Source organism: Onychomys torridus, chromosome 11 (assembly GCF_903995425.1).
Source record: "Onychomys torridus chromosome 11, mOncTor1.1, whole genome shotgun sequence".
NCBI classification, from domain to species: domain Eukaryota; kingdom Metazoa; phylum Chordata; class Mammalia; order Rodentia; family Cricetidae; genus Onychomys; species Onychomys torridus.
Genome location: NC_050453.1, coordinates 14,225,078 through 14,248,475, shown reverse-complemented (window position 1 = coordinate 14,248,475; position 23,398 = coordinate 14,225,078). Strand labels below are relative to the sequence as shown.

The window sequence follows — 23,398 nt, the reverse complement described above, 5'->3', positions numbered from 1 at the left end:
ATCAAGCATTTTAAAACATGAAGTATTCAATAGTCATTAAAAATAATGGTGTCTATGTAAGCATACATTCAATCTAAATTCATAGTTCCACTTGTTGGAAAACATACCTACTTAAGTGAGAAAGCAATTTATTTGACAAGTTATAAATCAAGACATTGAAATATTTATTTGCTAGGAAATTTTCACACACATTTTAATAATTTATTTAAAATGAAAAATCTAAACCTTTTTGATCTTGTGCACTTGAGAATAACGCCTTAGGCAACAGACAAAACTTTATTATTCATACTTCAGAAAAATGGCATCAATGAGACCGTGCTCACATCTACTAGAAAAAAAAAAAGTCTGGCATTGTAACCAAGATTTCAGAAACATCTGGGAATGCTTTTTCAGTAGTGTACATTAACTGTTAAAAGTAAGAGGTTTCCATGCACAGAAAGACAAACATTGCCTGTTCTCACTCATAGTGGGTCCTAACATCTTGAGATTTATGTGTCTAACTTGGAGTGCCTGTAGAATTTACGGGTGTCTCAGAGAATCCCAAAGAACATAGGATATTGTCATTTGCTCTTGTTTGCCAGCTAGAACTTGATGATAAGACTCTTGCTGAAGAAACTTTGTTACCAGGACATGGAGAAATCAAGTCTGTCTTTCATATACCAGAAGTTGCTATTCAGGCTTTGTTTGTTGTATTCAGCCGTGAACCCAGTGAGCTACAATAATGACTGATATGTCCAGATATGCCCATGGGTGCAACAGTAGCATGAATGTTAAGGGGGAGTAACTAGCTGCTTTCTCATTTGTTTTAAGGCCTGCCACAGGAGGAAACTCATGCCTGCTACTGTAAATCTGGCTGAGAATCCACGGATCCATGGATCCGCGGGTGGGGAATTGTTAATGCCCAGAGGACAACGTTCTACAGTTATTTTGCTAATTGGAAATAGTATCGAATTGCCCTCTAACTTTTTATCTCTATACCTAGACAAGGGCAGTTCTCAGATCTCATGAGAAAAGTTCCTTTGTGCAGTGGAGGACAGTTAATGCAGAAACACACACAAGCTGTCGATGTGCAGTCGAGTGCTCAGCCAGCCACACATGGGACAGCGATATCCCACCCCTTCTCCCTGAGGCTCAGGGGCCATCATGGAGAGGTGGCAGAAGGGGGGACAAAAAAACTGTAAGATCCAGGGGTTGGTCGATGGGAGTGAAACATTGTCTTCTGGACATAACCTGATGCTCTGAGATTCACTCCAAACTATGATGTGTATCTAGACTCCCAAGTGACTTGCAAGATATCCTTCAGGACATTTCTTCCTGCTTTCTGGACTGGCTCATCTGAAATCCCAACTCTATCTGCAGGGTTGGAACCTTTTTCATAGAGTGACTATGATACAAACTTTCTAAGATGCTAACACACTGTGACAGAGTGTGCAGATACCAAGTGCTCCCCGCTAAGTCCCGTTTGGTTTGAAGATACTCATTGCTACTTTTCTGATAAAGAAAGCAGGTTTTATTTGAGGCTAAGAAAGTTGGAGCAGGGAGTCTGCCTCCAACCTCACCTGCTCTAAACAATGCCACAGCGCGACACAGAAACACTTGCTTCTGCCTTATCCATGGCACCAGGTTCCTTGAACCCCAGTGTCAGCTGGAACCGAATCATGCAGGATGCCAGGGGTGGGCTCTAAAGCAGGATTCTGCGCGCATGGGGTGTGGGGTGGGGGTGCGACAGTGGGGAGGCTTAGGGTAGAGCTGAAAAGGCCCTCCCAGATGAGGAGTACCTTACAGTCTGGGAAATCGGCCTAAGCAAGACTCAACCAACAGGAGCCAATCCCTGACCAAGTCCCTTCACTTCCCGCTCTGATGTGCACGAAACTGCTGGAAGCCTAGGGGCGGCGGACGCGTCATCGCCATAGCCTTCCGCCTTCCCACTCGCTCCGGGCGCACGTGCTTAAAGAGTCCCTGCCCCTCCCGCCTCCGCGCTCGGGGCGGCAAGTTTCCTCCGAGAGGAGGGCGCGCACCGCATCTCCTCGCCACCGTCTCCCGGCCCCCATCGCCGCAGTCTCCGCCCGCGGGGAGGGCGCGCTCCGGAGCCGGCGAGGGTGGGGCGCCTCGAGGGAGGGGTCCCAGCGCCGCAGTCTTGGCTGCGCGGGCGACAGCAGCAGCAGGTGGAGCCCGGCTCAGTAACGAGCAGCACTTGGCCGGAAAGCCACGCCGCAGCCGCCCGGCCGGGAGCTGGCCCGCTAGGCTGAAGCCCACGCCGCCCCGGTCCGACCCAGTTTCCCAGGCACCGGATTACGGAAGCCGGCGGCCGGGGGACGCGGTTGGGGCCGGGGACGGATGCATCTCCGAGCGCACAGCTGCATTGGAAGACCCCAGTCCAGGGCGCAGGGTTAACGGGACCTGGCTCGCCTCGGCCGCCACCTAAAGACTTGTGCTCCCGGGCAGAGCGGCTGTGGGATTGGGGACCTCGGAGCCGGGGCACCTGGAGTCTGAGTGGCGCGCTCGCCTCACCTCTTCGGCTCGGAGCGGACAGAGAAGGCTCTTTCCAGGGGACGGACCTCCTCGTCCAGTCCTCTGTGGAGTCCTCGCACCCCATGCCTGTTGGTCTCTCTAGTTGACACAGGTCTGCAGGTGTTCTCTCCTGGTTAGATTTCTTCCTCGGCTAGGGGAACTGTGGCCACCAGGGACATTCTGTGCCTGTGGGCGCTCCACGTCCTGGGTCTCCTGTCCTGTCCAAATCTTGCCAGCTTCAATGACCCTCAACTCTGTCTCTGCTTGTTGTGCGTGCTCCTAGCGGTTGGGTTTTCCGGGATCCTGCGGACGAGCGGTCCTTCTGGCCCCCGTTTGGGAGGGCACTGGTCTCCAGGGAGCGGCTTTGTGTGTGGTGGGATCGGGGTCCTCAACCATGGCCTTCACTTTCGCTGCTTTTTGCTACATGCTGTCCCTGGTGCTCTGCGCTGCGCTCATCTTCTTCGCTATCTGGCACGTGAGTAACCTGCAGCCGGCTTCTAACTCTCTTTTGCCCCCCAAGCCCCCTCTCCCTCCCATGCATACCTCCTTTCCTCATTTCACCTGCCTTTTATACATTGCAGGCGTAGGCGGACTGTGAGGCCAGATAGAAACATTTGCTGGGCAGACCTTGTCCATCTCTCTTGTCCCGGGGCAGGAGACACAGTTCTTGGCATCCTGAGGCCAGGCGGTACAGGTGCCGGGCGCACCTTCTTGCCCTGGCTGGAGCCTATGGCCGGTGGAGTCTCTGCGCCGGGCTCTCCTGGGCGTGGCAAGGTGTCCCGGGCCGGCTCCAAGTGGAGTAGCGGCTTAAAACCCCATCTGCCTGACTCTCCCCACCCCCCTCCTGCCTGCAGGAGAGAAGACGCTCTGCCGGGGGCCCAGGCAATTAGTCAAGTAACTATAACAACTAAACATTTAAAATGTCAGCATCTGTGGTGGGTTGCGTTTAGACATAATTGGAGACTAAGTGGAAACACAACCGGGGCGCCTTGTAAGAGGAAGTAGGGAGAGGCCAGGCAGGAGGGGAGGCAAATCCAGAGAGATGTGAGTGAAGAAGAGAGAGAGAGGTGGACCAGGATAAATAAGGTTCCAGGTGGTGTAGACCTGGTCAGGTCCCATCATCCCTAGGACACAAGCTTCCTCCCAGCTTGGAGAGCAGATGGGTCCTAGGTCAAGTGTGGTGTGGTGTGGTATGGTGTGGAGCCGAGAACTCTTTTTTTTTTTTAATTAAGAAATTTTTTTCATTCATGTTACGCATCAATCAAAGATCCCCCTTTTACCTCCTCCTGCCCCCCAGCCTCTCCTCCCCCGCCCCAACTTCCTAAGCCGAGGACTCTTGAAGAGGAGTAAGGAGCAAGGTACAGGAGGAGCAGATCCACACAACCCCTGCCTTAGCTTCCTGCTGAGGCTGGTTAAGGTACCCATTCTCACCACGGGGTGAATAGTCAGAAAGGCCAAGGTCCCCGTGCCTGACAACCACTGCTAACAGCCTTGCCCTCCAGCGGGGTGGTGGTGGTGGTGGTGGTGGTGGTGGTGGTGGTGGTGGAGGAGGAGGAGGAGGTGGTGGTGGTGGTGGTGGTGGTGGTGGTGGTGGTGGTGGTGGTGGTGGTGGGAGGGACCCCAGACCAGCTCCCGGAGGCTCGGGGGACCTTTGGAGAGCTTGTGTACAACAGGAGATTACCCAGAAGGAAGAAGATTGGGGAGTAGTTGAGATGCCGGTGTTTTGTTTGAGTGGTTTCTAGGGTGAGAGGGTTTGTCTTAAAATAGAACCTGGCATCTCCTGCTCTAAGGGCTGTGACAAGGAGCAGAGGGAGAGAGAGCGTCTGGGGAGGAGGAAGGGGCTTCTAGCCACTGGCCCCCGAAAAGACCCTGTAGATCACATCTAAGCTCTTTCTAAGATTGTGTAATCACTTATCGGTTGGTTCAGGAATGGATTCCGATGTAGGAATTTGGGGGCTGATCTAAAAAGTCCTGCTAGTTAGATGTGATGGGATTTTGTCCTCTCTGCCCTGGAATGCTGGGTCTAGTCTGTTACAGACAGTGGAATTTGAGGCTGTTGACAATTGCTAAGAAAAAAATGAAACCGTACTAGGTTTAGGATAAAGAGGGATTCAGGGTAGACAGTGCCCAAATATGCAGCAGAGATCTGCTCCCATGTTCTAAAGGAACTTCAGTGGCTTCTTTGGATTTGGAGAGGGAGCCACATCCTCAAAGCTTAATACTTAATTTGCTGTTTCTTCCTGGTCTTGCTTTGTTTGGAGGGTGGCAGCACCCCAAACTCCTTCAGACTTGCTGTTCACTGCACTGGTCCCTGAGGCAGGGTGGGTCACCAGGAAGAATTCTCTTCTCTCCCTCAAGGTGCATGTGGGTGGGGATAGGAAGGGTAATAAACAATTCAGGAACAAGCTAATTAAGTGGATGGTCTGTGCAGCTAAGTTGACCAAGAGACATCTGAATGACAGTTGCGTGTCCTGGTGATCTTGCGCTGGCTTCTGCCCCCAACCCTCATCTCTGGTTCTGAGGGAATGCAGTGTGGTCAAATCCCAAGTCAGGTTCTGTTGGCACAGTTAATGCAAGGGGCACACTGGCAACAGGCACAGCCCTGTTTCCTAGTCTCCCCTTCTCTCTCTGAATCAAGCAATCCGATCCCCACCACAGGGATCTGACTCCTGAACACTCAAAGGGGGCCTCAGGTATTCTCTTATTTCCCAATATGCACCCTGTGCATTTGTGGATATTGGTTGAATGGTGGTAATCACTTCAGCCTACTATTTAGGAGAGTTAGTAGATGGTGCATTTGCCTTCTTTCTGGCACCTTATATTTCTATACATTTCCTGATCTGATGAGTCATATTGATTGCTTAGTATGTATTGGCATCCCAAACAATGAATCCGCATTTAGTACACAGCGGCTAAAATGACTGCACCCCCTGAGCTAGAAGACATGCAGGTGGTATACTTTTCATTCTATTTATTTGTATACGTACATACCTACTTAAGAGAAATAATGGAAGTTACTATTTATCCAGTATGTATTTACCCACGCTCGGTCCTGCGTAGTTTGGAGAAGACCTCTCAGGTGTACCTCCAGTTAGCTCATCTCCCCTCCCCCACCCTCCCTGGATGTCTAGAAGCAAAGATAGATGTGGCTAGTCATAAGCATATTTAAATATTGATTTTTGCCTCGAAAATCTGTCTGCATCGTTTTCACATGAAATTATTTCCCATCAGCCACTGAATTTGAGTACATTTGTCGTGCTTTGCAGAAGCAGAGTGAGATTGAGTTTTTTGTTTGTTTGTTTTAAACCATATCTTTGTGCTCTTCATGAATATTGTCTCTTAGACACCAGGGCATCCTTTAGTCTCCACAAATGACTTTTTTACACAGGAAGAAACTATAGCTCTGAGAGGTTCTGAAAGGTTCTGAAACTTGCTCAAGCTTGTACAGCTAGTATATGTTGGACCTGGGATTTGATCTGAGTCTGTGAGACTCTTATGGCCAAGCCCTTTTCCCAGCTGTGATCACTGGTGTTGAATTATTAATTTAGTAATAGTTTCTACCCCAAATATTAGCTTCTAGGTCAGTAAGATATTTAGAGTGGACTTCCTGATTAGAGCAGAACAAGGCTGGAAACAGGACTCCTCTTTCCTCTCCTTTCCACCCTGTTTCATTTCATTTGTGGGTTTTTTTTTTTTTTTTTTTTTTTGTCAGAGTATTGATATATAGTCCAGGCTGGCCTAGAACTCATGTTCATACTGCCTCTGTCTCTGAAGTGCTAGGACTATAGGCATTTACGACTACACCCAGCTCTGTGGACTCCTCTTTAAAAGAAGAAATTCTATTTCATCTTCTTAAAAAATTAGACTTTTACTTATACAAGCAAAAGGATACAGGTTCATTTCCAAAAAGTTTGAAAATACAATATGCTGTGAAACAAAAGTCACCACCCACTTTTCCATCTAGAAAAGATTGGGCGTGTGTGTGTGTGTGTGTGTGTGTGTGTGTGTGTGTGTGTGTGTATACACTTAAAAAAACTGCATGTGGATGTTTAGAAGGGAAAAAGCCCACAAGTGTCCTGAAAGGTTTGCTATGTGGTGCGATGTCTGTTTCTAGCCAGTTTGAGATGAACGGTGTTTACTCACAATTCAGAATCTTCTCTGCTCCAGCTTGGCTGAGCCTGTTTGCAGACGGTCTCATTATATAAACACAGATGAAACTGTTTTTTGAAAAGATCAAAGATGCATTACCGCTGATTTCAGGCTTTCAGTTTTCCAGGTTTTTAATAGCTAGATTCCCTCTGAACTTTGGCAGTTAACAAATAATGTTAGTTCCCAGTGCTGCTCTCCAGAAAGGTTTGATGTATCTCCCCATCTTGAAATGGCGTTGGGCTCTTGGTGGCGTTCATCCTGGAACTTGATAATGCAAACTAGTCTGCTGAGGGGAAGTTTCACTAGACGAGTGTCTTCACGGCTGAAGACCTTTCAGCCAGTTCTAGCCTGTCACAGACCCAGCCACTAGGAACACATCTCATTTTCTCCAGTTATCCATCTATGAAAAGAAAGGGGGCAATGTGTTGTGAAACAGGATGCTTGGGGCTCATTGTAACCTTTTTCTCAGAGACCCTCTTTGGCCTGAGCCAGGGACAGCGTGACCCCCCTGCCAGCCCTTCCCTGGCCTCCACTGCTGGTCTGTTTGGATCAAGCCATCCTCCAGCATCCAGGGTCAGCCACCAGCAGCTGCTACTTGTCCACTCTGTGCCCTGCCATCCCACGGTCTCTCTCCATCCATGCAGGAAGAGGAGGGCCTTTACTGCCCATCTTTGTTCTCCGAAGCTGAGGAGGATGCTGGAGCACAGAGGAGCTTAATCAGCTTCATAACAGACTCTCCTGCCCTTCTGCCTGGCCCATTTCTGGCTGCCCTTGGGGACCACACCCTAGGTAGCAAGGAACGTGCATCCTTTTCTGGACCATGGTGCTTTGGAACCCGGAGAACTACAACTCATGCAAAGAAGACCCACCATTCCAAGAGGCTCAGGGCCCTTGATGCTAGTGAGGAGCCCCCCTGCAAGGGTGGGGTACAGGGGTTGGGGGAAGCAGTGGTGACCTTGGAGGGCTCCCCCGTCAGGTGTGATATTTGTTTCTTGTTCAGCTTGTGTTGTGAGTGTTGACTGGCTGTCTCCCAAAGCCAGTCTTGTCATCACTGAATCTCCATCCATCATGTAAGAGCAGAGGAGGGAGTGGAAGTCAGATGCTCTGGACATAAGCCAGTGCTGAGCCTCATCAGTCGCCGGTGTTTCTAGGCTTCCTAAGGTGGGATGTGGCAGAGGTAGCAAGGCAGTTTTCTTTTGACTCTCCAGTCTCTGAACGGAGGCAGGTGAAGCTGCGTGGCCTTGTTGTGGGTCTTTCTACCCGTACCAACCCTGAGACCACACTTGACTTCACTTCCTGCCTGTCCCTCCAGCCACTGCTATTTGTTGCCTACTTTGTGTCCATGTGGCTCTGCACTTTATTCCCTGGGCCAGTTTTCTCCTCCTGACTTCCTTCCTAGATGGTGAGAAGTACCTAATTGTCCCATCAACATGCTCTCCGGATGGTGTCCTCTCCATCCTTTGCTGTCACTGTCCTTTGCCTCTGTGGGCCACTCAGTGTAGGATCCACTGAGGATTGGGGCCTGGTCATGGTCATATCCTCACTGACCTGTGTTGTGGTAGGCACTGAGCTGACCTCGTGCTGGAGACTACCTATGCGTCTGTGGCCTCCTGACCTCATCTACACCTGCCATTCCAGGCAGCCCTGGCCCTCTTACCTGCACCCTGTCATGGTCCCTGTTTTGTTTGTGATTTGCCCCTTTTCTCTCAGGGCGTGGTCCCTTGAGGACACGAATCCCTTCAAGCTCATCATCCGCCACTTGGCTTATCTGTGCATGTCCCATGTCACCTTTATGGTCGAAACCCTCCAAGCCAGGAACCCACTCATATACCCCTCTGCTCTCACCAAGGATCCCCAAGAACTTCTGTCGTTCAGGTGAATGCTCCGTGTGACCTTGGCTGACCCTTAGAGTCCCATAGTCTGTTAGCATGGCTGGGTCTGATTCCTCAACTTTCACCATACTGTCACATTCTCACAGTCCCAGGAGCTCCCACCCCCATGCCTTTATATCAGGCTCACTGATCTGACAGAGGGTGTCATCGGGAGCACTCACTCCCTGCACTGATCTGACAGAGGGTGTCATCGGGAGCACTCACTGCCCTGCACTGATCTGACAGAGGGTGTCATTGGGAGCACTCACTCCCTGCACCGATCTGACAGAGGGTGTCATCAGGAGCACTCACTGCCCTGCACCGATATGACAGAGGGTGTCATCAGGAGCACTCACTCCCTTCACTGATCTGACAGAGGGTGTCATCAGGAGCACTCACTCCCTGCACTGATCTGACAGAGGGTGTCATTGGGAGCACTCACTGCCCTGCACTGATCTGACAGAGGGTGTCATCGGGAGCACTCACTGCCCTGCATTGATCTGACAGAGGGTGTCATCAGGAGCACTCACTCCCTGCACTGATCTGACAGAGGGTGTCATCAGGAGCACTCCCTGCACTGATCTGACAGAGGGTGTCATCAGGAGCACTCACTCCCTGCACTGATCTGACAGAGGGTGTCATCAGGAGCACTCACTGCCCTGCTGTCTTGGTCTTTTCTGTTGCTTTAATGGAACATAGTGGATCAGGTAGTAGAAACAAGGGAAATTTGTTTGGCTCACAGTTCTGAGTGCTCACAGGTCCCAGATCTAAGGGCTGCAGCTGGCAAGGGCTTTCTTATTGCACCACAACATGATGGAAGGCATCACCTGACATGAGAGCATGTGTTCAGGAAAAGAAGGGGGTGCTCCACACTACACTTTGAGAACAGCCTTAATCCATTCATGAAGGTGGTGTCCCATGATCCCATTGCCTCTTAAAGGTCCCACCTCTTCGTACCATCACAACTGCAATTAAATTTCAACATGCTTTTTGATGAAACAATCAGACATTAGTACCGCCCTCCAGGAACTTCGCCAGCTATGCTCTGGTTTATCCATTTCTTCCCTGACTCAAGCCCTGGTGTCCCTTTTGTTGAAGCTGATTTCTTCTGTGAACACCAATTCGACATGTTTCCCTGCATCCTCCGTGTGTCTCACCCCACAACTATGTCTCCAGGCCTCCCGACGGGCCAAGTCTCTCCTCTTTGCAGACAGGCTCTGCATCCCCCAATCCTGCCCCCTTTCTCTTTCTCCTCTTCTATCAGACACATAGTGTACTGGGGATGGATAAAGCCAGGCCCTCTGCATCCATCATCCAGGCCTGGACAAGATCAGCATTTTACCAGATGTGTTTCTTCCCTGTTTTTAAGATTATTCCTCAAATGTCTTTGACCCCTGCCCTATGCCCACACTACTTCTTCACTCAGTGCTTGCCAAGGATGCTGGCAGACCTCTGCTGGGCCATCTCTGGGTCTCGGTGCTTACGGACGCCTCTCTGTGATCTTGACATTGCTGCTCATGTCTTCCTTGTGGTCCCATTCCTAAGTGTTTCTAGCACCCTGCCCCATGTTCCTCTCTCTAAGCACCTCTGGATGCTTTCTCACAGTTCTCTCTGGTTGTTCACTTTCTGCCTCTTCGACCTGCCCTTAGAACAGGCCTGCATCTGCCTCCATGGACCACCTGCCCTGTGCCCATTTGGCTCCACTCTGAACCTGTGTGCCTTCATCACTCAAGGCATCAATGGACCCTGGTCCTTACCTAGGGACCTCTGTATCTCTCCTTTCTTAGTTACCATTAGGTATTAACTTCTGTCACTGAGAGAATGAACTCATAAAAGATTTGCTTGGGCTCATAGTTCTGAAGGGTCTATGATCCTGTGGCCTGATGGCTTTGGTTCTCTACTGAGGTAGTCCACCATGAGTATGAAGCAGAGCAAAGTCATAAATCACATTAACCAGAAAGCAAAAAGAAAGGGGATGAAGAGATTGGGGTCCCGTAATCTCCTGTAAGGGCACACCCCAAGTGACTGGGTGACCTCCTGGTAGGCTCCATCTCCTGAAGGCACTGCCTCTAATTGTGTTGCTCCAAGACTAAGCCTTTAATATGTGCCCTCTGGGGACATGCACCATCCAAACACAGTCACACACACCTGTACCCTCTTCTCTGCCTCACGACCCTGCTTTGGGCCAGGCTTGATTTGTTCTTCCTCAGGGCATCATATCCCTTCAATGTTATTGGCCTCCTGGGTTTTCATCTCACCTGGATGAATCCACCTGCTGCAACCCCTCCCCAGAATGGCAGTTCCAACATGGGGAAGGATCTCTGCATGTCATCTGCATACTCAGACCCCTTCTGGCCTTTACCTGCAAAGCTTAAAGGGCTTCCAAGACTAGGTCCAGTTAAGGGTTTCCCCTCATTTGACATCTGTGTTCCAGCCAGTTCCCAAATGGGCTCTTCCACTTCCCCGGAATGCTGTCTACGCATCCCATTCTTTATTGGGCTGGCTTACATTCTCTGTGAAGCCTCCACCCATCCTATCCATTTCTCCTGCCTCCTGCCTTACATCCCACTGTTCCACTGGCCACAGCCCTGGGCTACTGGTTCTTGGGGACTGGAACTGCTGCTGTCTGTGTGGTCCCAATGTCCAGTGCATGGTGGTGTGATGAATAGAGCAGTTACCACAGAATAAGTAAATTCAGCATCTGGTTAATTTACTGGACCAGCCAAGCTTGATAAACTCTTCCTTGATGAATAGTTTCCTAGACTTAGAATAGTCATATGGGCTATGATACTGTATAATTCTAAAATTATACATTTCTGGACCCACAGGAGGCCTGCAGCATCCCAGACCTGGTGTCTATGAGGGAAAGTTGTCTACTGTTCAATTGCTTTGAAGAGACACCATGACCAAGGCAACTCATAAAAGAAGGCATTTAATTGGGAGCTCACTTACAGTTTCAGAGGGTTAGTGCATATTCATCATGTCAGGAAGCATGGCAGCAGGCAGGTGTGGTTCTGGAGCAATAGCTGAGAGCTTACATCTGATCCACAAACACATAGGCAGAGTGAGACTGGGCCTAGCATGAGCTTTTGAAACCTCAAAGCCCACCCCTAGTGACATACCTCCTCCAACAAGGCCACACCCCCTAATCCTTTCTGAACAGTCTGTCAACTGGGAACCAAATATTCAAATATGTGCACTATGGGGCCCTTTCTTTCTTTCTTCCTTCCTTCCTTCCTTCCTTCCTTCCTTCCTTCCTTCCTTTTTAAAAAAAGATTTATTTATTATATATACAGTGTTCTGCCTGCATGCCAGAAGAGGGTGCCAGATCTCATTACAGATGGTTGGGAGCCACCATGTGGCTGCTGGGAATTGAACTCAGGACCTCTGCAAGAACAGCCAGTGCTCTTAACCACTGAGCCATCTCTCCAGTCCCCTCCCCCCATTCTTATTCAAACCACTGCAGTGGTGAACTTTAGTCCAACATCTCTAGGCAGAGGGGAGATTCTCAAAGGGACAAGCCAGGACAGGGAGGGTGAGGGAACCCTGAAGGATGGAGGTTCAATGACAGATCTCAGCAAGAAAGCTCTGCTTGAAAGGTCTTTGAGATGGTGACTTCAGCCCATATGCATGTCTAGGAGGGTTGTATAGTGGACTTTGTACCTCCACAGGGGTTGATTTTATGCTGTTAGATAGATAGTAGTCCCTCTGGGTAGCTGCGATACCCATGTGTGTGTTTATATGATGAATATGGTGAGATCTGTCATGTGGTATGTGCATTAGAGTGTGAGACTGTGTGTTCCCTTGTGCATGCATGCAGAGCCCAGAGCAGGATGTCAAGTGTCTTCCTCTATTGCCTTCTACCTTGCCGCCTGAGACAGGGTCTCTTATTAAACTAAAAGCTTGCATTTTTGGCTAGGCTGGGTGGTCAATGAGCTCTTGGGATCTGCCAATTTCTACTTCACAATGATGGGGTTCTAGGCATGCACATGCTGTGGATTCAAACTCAGGTTCTCATACATGCACAGCAAGCATTCTTACTCATTGAGACATCTTACCAGCCCTTGTGATACCCATGATAAATTTATTACACTTATTATGTGTGTATATATGTGTGTATATAAAAAGCTATGGTACATGTGTAGAGGTCAGAGGACAACTTGTGGGGGTCACTGTTCTCTCTTTCTAGCATGTGGGTCCTGGAGATCACACTCAGGCTGTCAGGCTTGGTGGCAAGTGCCTTTTCCTGCTGAGCCATCTCCCCAGTCCCGGTGAGACCCATTTTTGGTCATAATTGTGAAATACACTGTTCTCTCACCACTTGGCAACCAGATGTAGACAGTCTCTTTATGGCTCAGAAGAGGAAAATATTAAATTCCAGCTGATGTCTTTGCAATTCAGGTCACTTCTTCTTATGGTGGCTGAAGGGACCTCAGAAAGGGAACTGAATTGTGCTGAATAGAGGAGAGGTATTGAGTGAGTCCTGATACAGACAGGGAAGCTGTGCCTATGCATTCCAACCTCCAATCTGGGGTCTAGGGTAGCTGCTGCTGGGGGTTATTTATGTCCAATGTCTGAATCTTCATGGGTGACTGAGATTTTGTATGCTCAATAGCACTGGGAATCTGATTAAATCCCATAAAGGTCATGAAAATTCCCAAGTGCACAATTAAATCCTGAGTTGGTCTCTGAATACCAATGTAGAACTTAATGATGAGGGCAGCAGATATTGTTAATTGAGCATAGAAAGAGGCAAACACGAGACTTTCTTACATAGGCTAAAATAAAGCCAAAACAATGCATGAAAAAGGTATCTAAGTCAAGAGTAGGCTGAAATGGGGCCACTGTCATTTCTGTGTACACAGTGAGGTACCTGGGATGGTTAGCTTTAAATGTCAACTTGGTCAGAACCAGAATCACCTGGGAGGAGAGTCTAAATGAAGCATTGTCTACATCAGGTTGGCCTGTGGGCTTATCTATGAGGGATTGTCTTAATTACATTAATCAATATGGGAAGATCCAGCCCACTGTGGGCGGCACTATTCCTTAGGCCAAGTTCCTGAACTGTTGAAGAGCTGAGCACATGTAAGCAAGCAAGTGAGCATGTATACATTACATACACAGTTTCTCACAACCGTGGAAGTATGTGACTAGCTGTTGGAAATTCCTGCCTTGACTTCCCCACAATGGTCACCTGGAATTTTAAGCTGATACAAACAATCCCCCCGCCCCAAGTTGCTTTATGTCAGGATGTTTTATAACAGTAACAGAAATGAAAGTCAGAACAGCATCCTAGACATTAAAAAAAAAAAAAAAAAACCTGACAGGCTTGGTTAGATGATCCCACAGCAGAGCATGGGGTTGAAGACTCAGCTTAGAATCTCAGGGTAGATGAAGTTGCTGTAGGAAGTGGTTCAGATTCCTGTGGTGGGCATTGGAGGCATCTGCCTACCTTTGCATCTAGTCTCCCACGGTCTCCATCTGAGGGCCCCAGCACCACAGTTAGACTGTATTGGTCTCTGGATATGTTTGTTTATTGCTCTTGCCACAAGGAAAAAGCATCTCTCCTGAATCTTAATTCTCCATGTTCTTGCCCCCTGTATGCCTCTGTTCTCATTTTCAGTCATTCTTCACTTCAGCCTGTCACCAGCTCCCATGACATGACAAACTTGATGGACCCCTGTGTGTGTGCCAGTGTAGTGGGAATTTGCTCCGCCCATGACCTTGGGCGATCTGGCTCATTTGGACCTCTATGTGTGTGCCAGTGTAGTGTGAATTCATGACCTTGGGTTATCTGGCCTGATAATATTTCACCCTTCTGGGGTCTTTGATGGAACTGAAGACTGAATAATTATAATTATAGTTTTCCTTAGTTACAATAGAAAGTAAATTAGATACAAAACTTTAGACTCACTAAGATAGATAATTAAATGTTTTCTCTAATTTCCCAAATGCAAATGGATTAGATAGTGTTGCTGTAATTCTTACTTAACTGTTTTTGTTGTATATAGTTTTACTATATTAAGGTTAAAACCTTCCTTTTTAATTAGACAAAAAGGGGAAATGCTGTGGGATAATGCTCTTGTACACTGTAAAGATTTGTAACTCGAATTGGTTTAATAGAACGCTGATTGGCCAGTAGCCAGACAGGAAGTATAGGTGGAGCAACAAGACTAGGAGAATTCTGGGAGGAGGAAGGGCGGAGTCAGGAGTCACCAGCCAGATGCAGAGGAAGCAAGATGAGAATGTTGGACTGAGAAAAGGTACCAATCACATGGCTAAACATAGATAAAAATTATGGGTTAAATTTAAGTGTAAGAGCCTAAGCTACTGGCTGAGCATTTATAAATACTATTAAATCTCTGAGTTAATAATTTGGGAAGCGGCTCCTGGTTATTTGGGAGTTGTTAGAAGTATAGAAATTTGCCTATGTGTCTGTGTCCTCACACACTTTTGCATGTGAACATGTGCCTTGGCTTCTCAAATGATGTTGAAGCTGGTTGTAAGAGTGATTACAGTCTTACTTAAGCATTCATAGACTTTTGAGAGACACGGTGACTGCAGGTTGAGCACATGGCTGATAGGTAGTGGCTCTCAGACAGTTGACAGGAATAAGTCATTTCTGGCAGCTTCATTTGGTCTGTGAAACCAGAAGTTTTTGTGTTTCATTATTTGAAGAAGGGGGAGTCTGTAGCTTTGGTGATAGTGGTTATGAGTAGTGCCAAGCAATTGGCCCTGCTGGATGGCATGCTGCAGGTGCTGAGCACAGCACACACTGGGATGTTCCAGCATCTTCTTTGTGACTAAAAGAGGGACCAGCATGATATAAAGGCCTGTTTGGTATAAGAGTCAGGAGCCTAGATACCATTGCCTGAGGGAATGGCTTCTCCAAGGCTCCCTGGGGGCTATACTTGCTGCCTCAGGACTTGGCACTTTTCTAATTTTGTTTTTTTGTTTTTTTTTTTTGTTGTTGTTGTTTTTTTGTTTTGAGACACAGTTTCTCTGTGTAGCCCTGGCTGTCCTAGAACTTGCTTTGTAGACCAGGCTAGCCTGATGTCAAGCTCAGAGATCTACCTGCCTCTGCTTCCAGAGTGCTGGGATTAAAGGTGTGCACCACCACCACCACCACCACCACCACCACCACCACCACCACCCATTGGAGTTGTTTTTGTTTTCTTCTCCTGTTACAAAGGCATTTCATTTAGTCTTCTCGTAAGCATTACGGATGCTCTGAGGGTTCACATTCCCAACATCACTATTGTTCTCTTTACAGTAGTTCGTGTATAATCTCACTTGCACACTGGGGAAAGGTGGAGGCTTGGCCCAGGGTGAGGAGGGCCTCGTTACTTCACAAACCCAGGCGGGAAGTATGTTCCTGTGAAAGAGGCATGGGTGGGTAGGAAGGTGCCCAGCGGGCTTGCCCCTCCAGCTCTGTTCCTGTAGGTGGGTTACTCATAGTCTCCTGGCTGCTCAGGGTGGAGATCATGCATGCAGCTCAGCAGCGCAGTAAAAGAATGGGAATGGAAAGCAGCTGAATTCCAGGGAAGGGGCACAGGGTGGCTTCTGGTAAGGCAGGCCCAGCTGGTAAGGCAAGGCCCAGCGAGAGAGACGTTCCTCTCCTGCTCTCTTGACCTGGCCCCTTTCCCTAACTCTAATCTCTCCCCCAGAGTTCTAGCTGCCAGGACCACCTCCAAGGGTCCTTGAAATGTGGGCTGTGCAGCACAATCTGCCATGCAGGTGTTCTCAGGCCAGAACTTTGTAACTACCTGGCCCTGAGGCCAGAGTCTTAGAACAGTAAGTTGGACTGAGGATGGAGATAGAGTGTCTGAACCATAAAATGACCCTTGAAAGTATAGTCTTAGAAGTGTGTCTCTGTGGCATTTTCCAGGCCCCGAGTTCAACTCTTGGCACTAGAAAACAATTGCAAACAAAACACAACTATGCCGCTGTAGCTGAAGGATTGGCCACGGCCTCGATGCACGCAGGCACATGAAAGGCAGGGGCTGGCTGCTTCCTCTGTCTCCAGAACTTGTGCAGATGCTAATCAAGTGGGTGCTAAACTGGATTGTCTTCGGTCTGGTGCATGGCTGGACTCAGGCTGGCTTCCCACATTCCCTCTAGTTCTGTCCTGCTTCTACCCTTAACTAAATCTCCTCAGACTACCTGAGAGAGAAAGGGATCTCATTAGCTCTGCAGTCTCTGCTCTGGGGGTCTGTGTAGCTTCTCTAACATTTAAAAATTTTATTTTAAATTTGCTTAAAAATTGTGGCACAATGCAGAAGATATTTAATGTCTTAACTGTTTTAATCCTACCCTTAAACACACCATAAGTACATTGGTGTATTTATGTTTTTGCACCCATCCACCACACATCTCCAGAACATCACCTCTTAACTGAAACCCATCCTATCAAATAGTAACTCCCTGCTCCCCTTAGTCCTGGCGTCTTCTCTGCTTTCTACGAATTTGACAATTCTAGGTCCCTTGTTTATATAAACTGAGCATACAGCATTTTTTCCCCCTTTCTGCTTGGCTTGTTTCACTTAGTGTAATGTCTGCGAGGTTCATCCCTGTGGTAGTGTATATCACAATTTGAATTCCTCATTAACTTGAATACTGTTCCATTAGATGTCTGTGCCATATGTTACATATCCATTCATCTATCAATGAACACTTGGTAGGGTGCTGAATCTTGGTTGTTGACTGGGTTGAGAGATGCCCAGTGAATTGGCAAGGCACACTCTGGGTGTGGCTGTGAGGTCATTTCCAGAGACGACTCATACATGGGTAGACAAACTCTGAAGACTCACCCTGAATGTGAGTGACCCCATCCAGTGGGCTGGGACATGGGTGGAAATAAAAGTAGGAGAAACAGGAGAGAGGGAAGGCTTGCACACCTGCGTGCTCGACTCTTCTAGAGTGAGTGTATAGTCCATTTGTTTTTCTCTGTTGCTCCATCTTTGCTCATAGCATCAGGATGATTCTCTGGCCTTGGAATATCAACTGGCAGGGGGTCTCTAGGGCATTTCATGCCTTTAGCCTCAGACTGGGGCTGAGGTTGTTCTCTCTTATTCAATAGTTCCAGGCTGCTGGCTTTCCCAGCTCTCTGGAAGGGGTCTCTCTAATCAGCCTCTGACTGTGTGAGCCAACCTAATAAACTCCCTCTTGTAATTACTTAAGGCCTCTTGGTTTAGGTCCTCTGGAGAACCCTGACTAATCCTCTCCACTTACTTCCATCCTGTCATTCTGAATGACACTATAGCAAACAGTACACAAATGCCTGCCCAAGACCCCCTACCAGTTCTCCTGTGTCAATACGCAGAGCAGAATTCCAGGATCAGGTTCTGCGGCTCCTCTAATCTCACATAGAGAAACTCTCTGGCTCTCCCATCTTTGTGCCAACTATCTGCTCTCCCTTGACCCTCTGGTCCCTGGAAGGGGCCATTCAAATTAATCACACTTCTGCCACTGTGACCAAATGCCCGAGAGAAACAGTTTAAGGAAGCAAAGTGTAATTTGCTCATTTTCAGTCTGCCATGGCATGGAGGGTGTGGTAGAGTGGGAATAGCTTGCATCATGGCAACCAGGAAACCAAGAGAAGGGAGAGGGGCCCAAGATGAGCATATCCCATAAAAAAGAGGTTTCAGATAACCTACTTCCTTCAGCTAGGCCCCAGAGTTTCCAGAACTTTCCAGAATAACACCACTAGGGATGAGGCTTCCAAGAGTAGACCTCTGGGATGTCCCAGACATGAGCATTGAAATACATGGCATGCTGGGTGGTGGTGGCACACACTTTTAATACCAGCACTGAGAGGCAGAGGCAGGCAGATCTCTGAATTCAAGGCCAGCCTGGTTTACAAAGCAAGTTCTAAAACAGCCAGGGCTACAGAGAAACCCTGTCTCAGAAAAAAAAAAAAAAAACCTGGCCAGGTTTATTGCATTATTTCTATTCTACAATATTCTACAAACCATTGTAAGATCCTTATTTAAATCTTATCATTAAGCTTTAGTTGCCAGGAATTATGAATGGCCCTTAAGTAGAGATTTTTTAAATTCTAAACCAATGACCACTCTTCCAGGAGTCTGCCTGTGACCACAGCCATTTATTCCAGAGGATTCCATCAGAAGAGATTAGCAACGTTTCCCATAATTTTAGAGCTGAGAAAGCTCAGGGCTGTGTATGAACTGACAAAAGCATGTGCTATTAGGAGATAAAAAGGGTCTCTTGCAAAAAAAAAAATGTACTTCATTAAAACCTGATTTGCAGTTCTCATCTCAGGTCAGTGCAGAGGTGCAGCATGCCCTTAGGTGGTGCTGTGGGGGGAGGTGGGGAGGGCTGGACTAGGCAGGCAGCCTTACCCGGCCTGGAAAGGAGCTGAGGACTCAACCTTCAGGGTTGCCCGTATGTTGGGCACTGCTGCGGGCGTGGAAATGGAACATCTGTCAGTTCATTGGGAGATAATTTAGAGGCTAACTTTGTTTTCTAGTTTTGTTTTATTTATTTGTTTGTTTGAATGAATCCTACCTTGAGTCACAAAAGTGTGTGTGTGTGTGTGTGTGTGTGTGTGTGTGTGTGTGTGTTTTCAGCCAGATTCACTAAAAGATAAAAAAAGGGGCTGGAGAGATGGCTCAGTGTTGAGAACGCTTGCTGCTTTTGCAGGGGACTTGGGTTCAATTGTAGGCACCTACATGTCTGCTCACAGCATCCCTAGTTCCAGTTCTCAGGGATCTGACACCGTCTTTGAGCTCCTGTAGGCATCAGGCATTCATATGGTGCACAGACATACATGCAGGCAAAACAGCCATTCATATTAAAAAAAAAAAAGAAAGAAAGAAGAAAAAGGTAAAACCAGTTGCTGACCATCACCACTAAAAATGTCATAGCTCTTGCTTCCCCGGACACCTGTCTTGTGTGGATAGTTTGTTCTCTCTTTCCTACTGTAGCAGAGTGAGGTGAGGAGCAGGTGGGGAGGGTTATGTGCCCTCTAGTTGGTATAGTTGGTAGAGTATAGGTTGAATGCCCCAGTGGGAACAACAGCATCCTGAGGCTGTGGTGGCTAAGGGCTCCCACCATTGTGTACCCACTCTCCGCCAGAGCCCAAAGCTACACTTCCCCAAGGCTGTTTGGCTAGAGGGACCCAGAGCATCTGATTATCCTTTGAAGGTCTGCAAAACACTCTAGGTAGTGTGCTTAAGACAGGCTCTGACCGAACCATTGGATCCCATTTTCTGTGTCTTTTCCCCTCCTCACAAAGGAAAAGGCACAGGCAGGCACTATGCATGCTTTTCTCCCTTGGTTCATATCCTTTTCAGGTCTAGCTCCCACTTCTACTGTTTACATTGTATCCAGCAGCAGATGAGGTAGAACTCAGCTCCCCATGGCTGCCCTGCAGGGGCTCCAGGCTGGCTGCAGTAGAAGTCTGTGGTTGTGTCGTCCTAGAGTTAGGGACTCTGGCTCCCTCCCCTCCTCCCCTCCATCCCTCTATCCCTCCTCTCCTTCTCCCCTCCTCCCCTCCCCCTTCTCCCCTCCCCCTTCCCCCTCCTCCCCTTCCCCTCCCCGTTCCCCCTCCTTCCCTCCTTCCCTCCTTCCCTCCTCCCCTCCTCTCCTCTTCTCTGTTGTCTGCTCTGTCTTCCCCTCCCTTTGCTCCTTTCTCCACTGCTCCTGGGCTCCTTTTATTTCTTCTCTGCATGCACCTCAGATCCACTGGAGACTGCACAGTACCACTTAGCCCAGCTGGTGGGTTCCAGGGCTGGGAAGTAAGCTGCCACCACCTCCCACCTCCATGATGTCTAGAACCGTGGGCTGACATTTCCAGAGCACCAGTCTTCGGCATCTTTTCTGTTTCTGCGTTCACATGGTCCATTTGGACTCTGGGATCCATTTCTCCTGCTGGGGAAAAGTGCAGGGGAGGAGACAGAGTCTTGGCATCAGCTCCTTTCCCCCTCCTTATTGGCAACTGATTCATGAACTCTAAAAAAAGAGTCGATAGCAACATGGCTGGCTAGCAGTGGCAGCCCAGATGGCCCCCTATGTAATAGAGACATTTGTATCTGGGGTAAAAACCATTTAAATGTGTTCTGCAAACCTTATCAGGAAAAGGAATTAGTAACTTCTCTGAAGGAGTGTGGGTAGGGGAAGGGTTAAACGATGAGCCAGTTCTTTGGAGTGGTAAGATGAAATGGGGCCCGGGAAGTCTAGAGCCAGGATATGGGTTGGGTTCTGAGGGCACTACTCTATTTCATGGGGAGCCGTAGATAGCAGGAGAGAGGTCCATTGTGAACCTGTGTGTGGACTCTGTGCCACATGTCTGGTTGTTGTGTCTGCTTTGCAAACTGCTTCACACTATTCACAGACAGACCGGGACCCAAAAGGACCAATTTCGGAATTGATGTGCAGATGGTCCCATTTCCCAGCTCTATGGCCACTGGGAAACAACCATGATGGCCACATTCTATTGCAGTGACTCTGTGGGCTGCCTGAAATCTGGAATGGACTTTCTTTGTCCTTATTGTCATGGATCATTGGTAGGTCACTGGATGGAGCGGGGGACTTCATTTGATGGGGATTCTGGATTGTCATGGCAACAAACTGGTGCTTGGGGCTCACAAAGATGGAGTTGGAGATAAGGCTGGGAACAAATTCCTACTTTCTTTCTGTCTCTCTTTCTTTCCTTGTTTTTAGAGAAGGTCTTTCTATTGTAGCACTGACTATCCTGGAACTTGCTATGTAGACCAGGCTGGCCTCGTACTCATAGAGAACTGCCTGCCTCTGCCTCCTGAGTCCTAGGATTAAAGGCATGGGCCATGACTCCCAGTTTGGGCACAAATTCTCTACTGAGATGGAGTGTGTTGAGTGGTCGATGGGGAGAGATGGTCTCTTGGAGAGTACAGAATCATTATCTGAAGACAGGACAGGACTTGAAGCAGATGTAGTGTCCCTTGAAGCCACCCCATCATTGGGGCTGAGATTGATCCTGGACTCCTTTTCCTTGGAGGTTCTGGAGACTGATTGCAAATTGAGCAGAGGCCAGCGCCACATAAGTGCCGACTGGAGATAAGTCTGGTATTTGGTCCCGACACGTTCTTTCCCATTGGTTGGCAGTTTTAGACATGTAAAGTTATGGCCTAGAAAAGGGCCAGCCGCTGACAGGCTTGCACACTCAGCAAACTTCCTCCTGACCTTAGGCAGGCCCTGCATTTCCTGAGTCTCTATTTCCTCGTATGTGGGGTGCAGGTCCTGGAGGCAGCGGCCTAAGCCCTATCCAGTCCTGGATGCCGCCGTTCTTCCACCTCACGCTGCCTGCTTCCTTTCTTTTCTCTTGTTCGGTTTTTCTTGTCCCTCTTACAGCCCCGGGTTCTGTGTAGGGTGTGTATCATTAAGGTTCTTGGAAATCAGTCTAAAGAGGGATTTCTGGAAAGGAACCGGTACTCACTGAATGAAAGAAGAATCTAGAAAACCAGCTTTTGCTCTCTGCTCCATAGTCACTCTCTCTAGGACACTGTGAACATGGTTACCTTTAGTTAAGTATGACAGGGTCTTAGGCACAGTGGAAGGACCTGGGTCACTGTCCCACCAGGACTGTGCTAAGGGGGCAGAAACAAAATTCTGCAGAGTTCAGACTGTAGGGAAGTGGTATAAGCGTGAGTGACCAGAAAATGCCAACATTCACTGCCTGCTCACCTAGGGTTTGTCTTTTAGCCTGTCATCTTGCCCATACTCGAGATAAAGCAAGCATCTTTCTAAAACAAGGGTTGCTGTCTTGTTTCCACAGATCCCTGAATGTGTTGCCTTCCTGTGAGCTGTGGGCAAAGAGCATATTTAGCAGCATCCTCAGCTTGATGAGGCCGTGGTCTGGCCAGCAGGACTGATTCACTGGCCTGACAGCCCTGAATGTATTCCTCCCCCAGGTCCGCCGACTCTTAGCAAAGGGCTTCTCATCAGGAGCACTTCTGAGGCCTTGGAGGCAGCAGCATGCTTCTACGACAGGTTTCCCACCCCTGCAGCTCCACAGCAGCACAACACATAGCTACCTAGATGGAAGGAACAGCCACTGTGTGAATCTAGAGTAGGAAAGAAGAGTCCTTGGACTCAGGGAGATCTGTTCAAGCATAAGGACTCGAGATTGACCCCCACAACCCACATAAAAAAGTTAGGCACTTGCTTGTAACCCCAGAGCAGTGGAGGCAGAGGCAGGCAGATCCTTGGAGCTTGCTGGTCAGCCCACCTAGCCTACTTGGTGAGCCCCAGGCTATCGAGAGACCCTGTCTCAAAAAACCTGGATGGTGCCAGAGCAATGAGTCCTGAGGTGGATCTCTGTTCTCCACATTCCCGTGCACACACCTGAGTGGCTCTTCCCTTTGCTCTGCTGCTGACCCGCCATGACTGCATGGAACTGTGCTGAGAAGCACCCTGCTACACACAGCCAGGCAGGAAGGACTTCCTCAGCCCAGCTGTGCCACTTACCATGACCCCCACATCTCCGCCAGCCCACTCGCTTGCAGAACTGCGGACTCAGCAACTTCGGTCATTGTACAGAGTTAAGTGACTTTGCTCTGTGAACAGGAGGGAGGCAGCACCATTCTCCTCTTACGGGGAGCTGTGATATTATGTCTCAGAGCTGTGCATTGCCTGGCTCTTCTGATAAAACCACTTCTGCTCACTATTCTGGGATGGTTACACAGAGGCCAGAGGAAGTTAAAGCCACAACAGAAATGGCTCTGGCTGTAGCACCCTGATGAGAAGTAAGTCCCACAAGGAAGACAGTGAGTGGAGGGGTCTGGGATGCGCGTTGATCCAGATGCCATGGGGCAGGCCAGCTGGCTATTGTTCTCACCCTCTCATGCCCACCCAAGCCTGTTCACACC

The 23,398-nt window shown here is 48.6% G+C and overlaps 1 protein-coding gene across 1 annotated transcript in view; it reads left to right on the top strand.

The window, feature by feature from the left end:
• The first annotated feature begins 1,910 nt into the window (after nt 1-1,910).
• The window catches only part of Cnih3 (cornichon family AMPA receptor auxiliary protein 3), a 118,381-nt gene continuing 96,893 nt past the window's right edge, over nt 1,911-23,398 (top strand). The window contains exon 1 of the mRNA XM_036202390.1: nt 1,911-2,986. Within this exon, the coding sequence (XP_036058283.1) occupies nt 2,906-2,986 (81 nt within the window). The 5' untranslated portion in view covers nt 1,911-2,905. The remainder of the gene's footprint in view (nt 2,987-23,398) is intronic.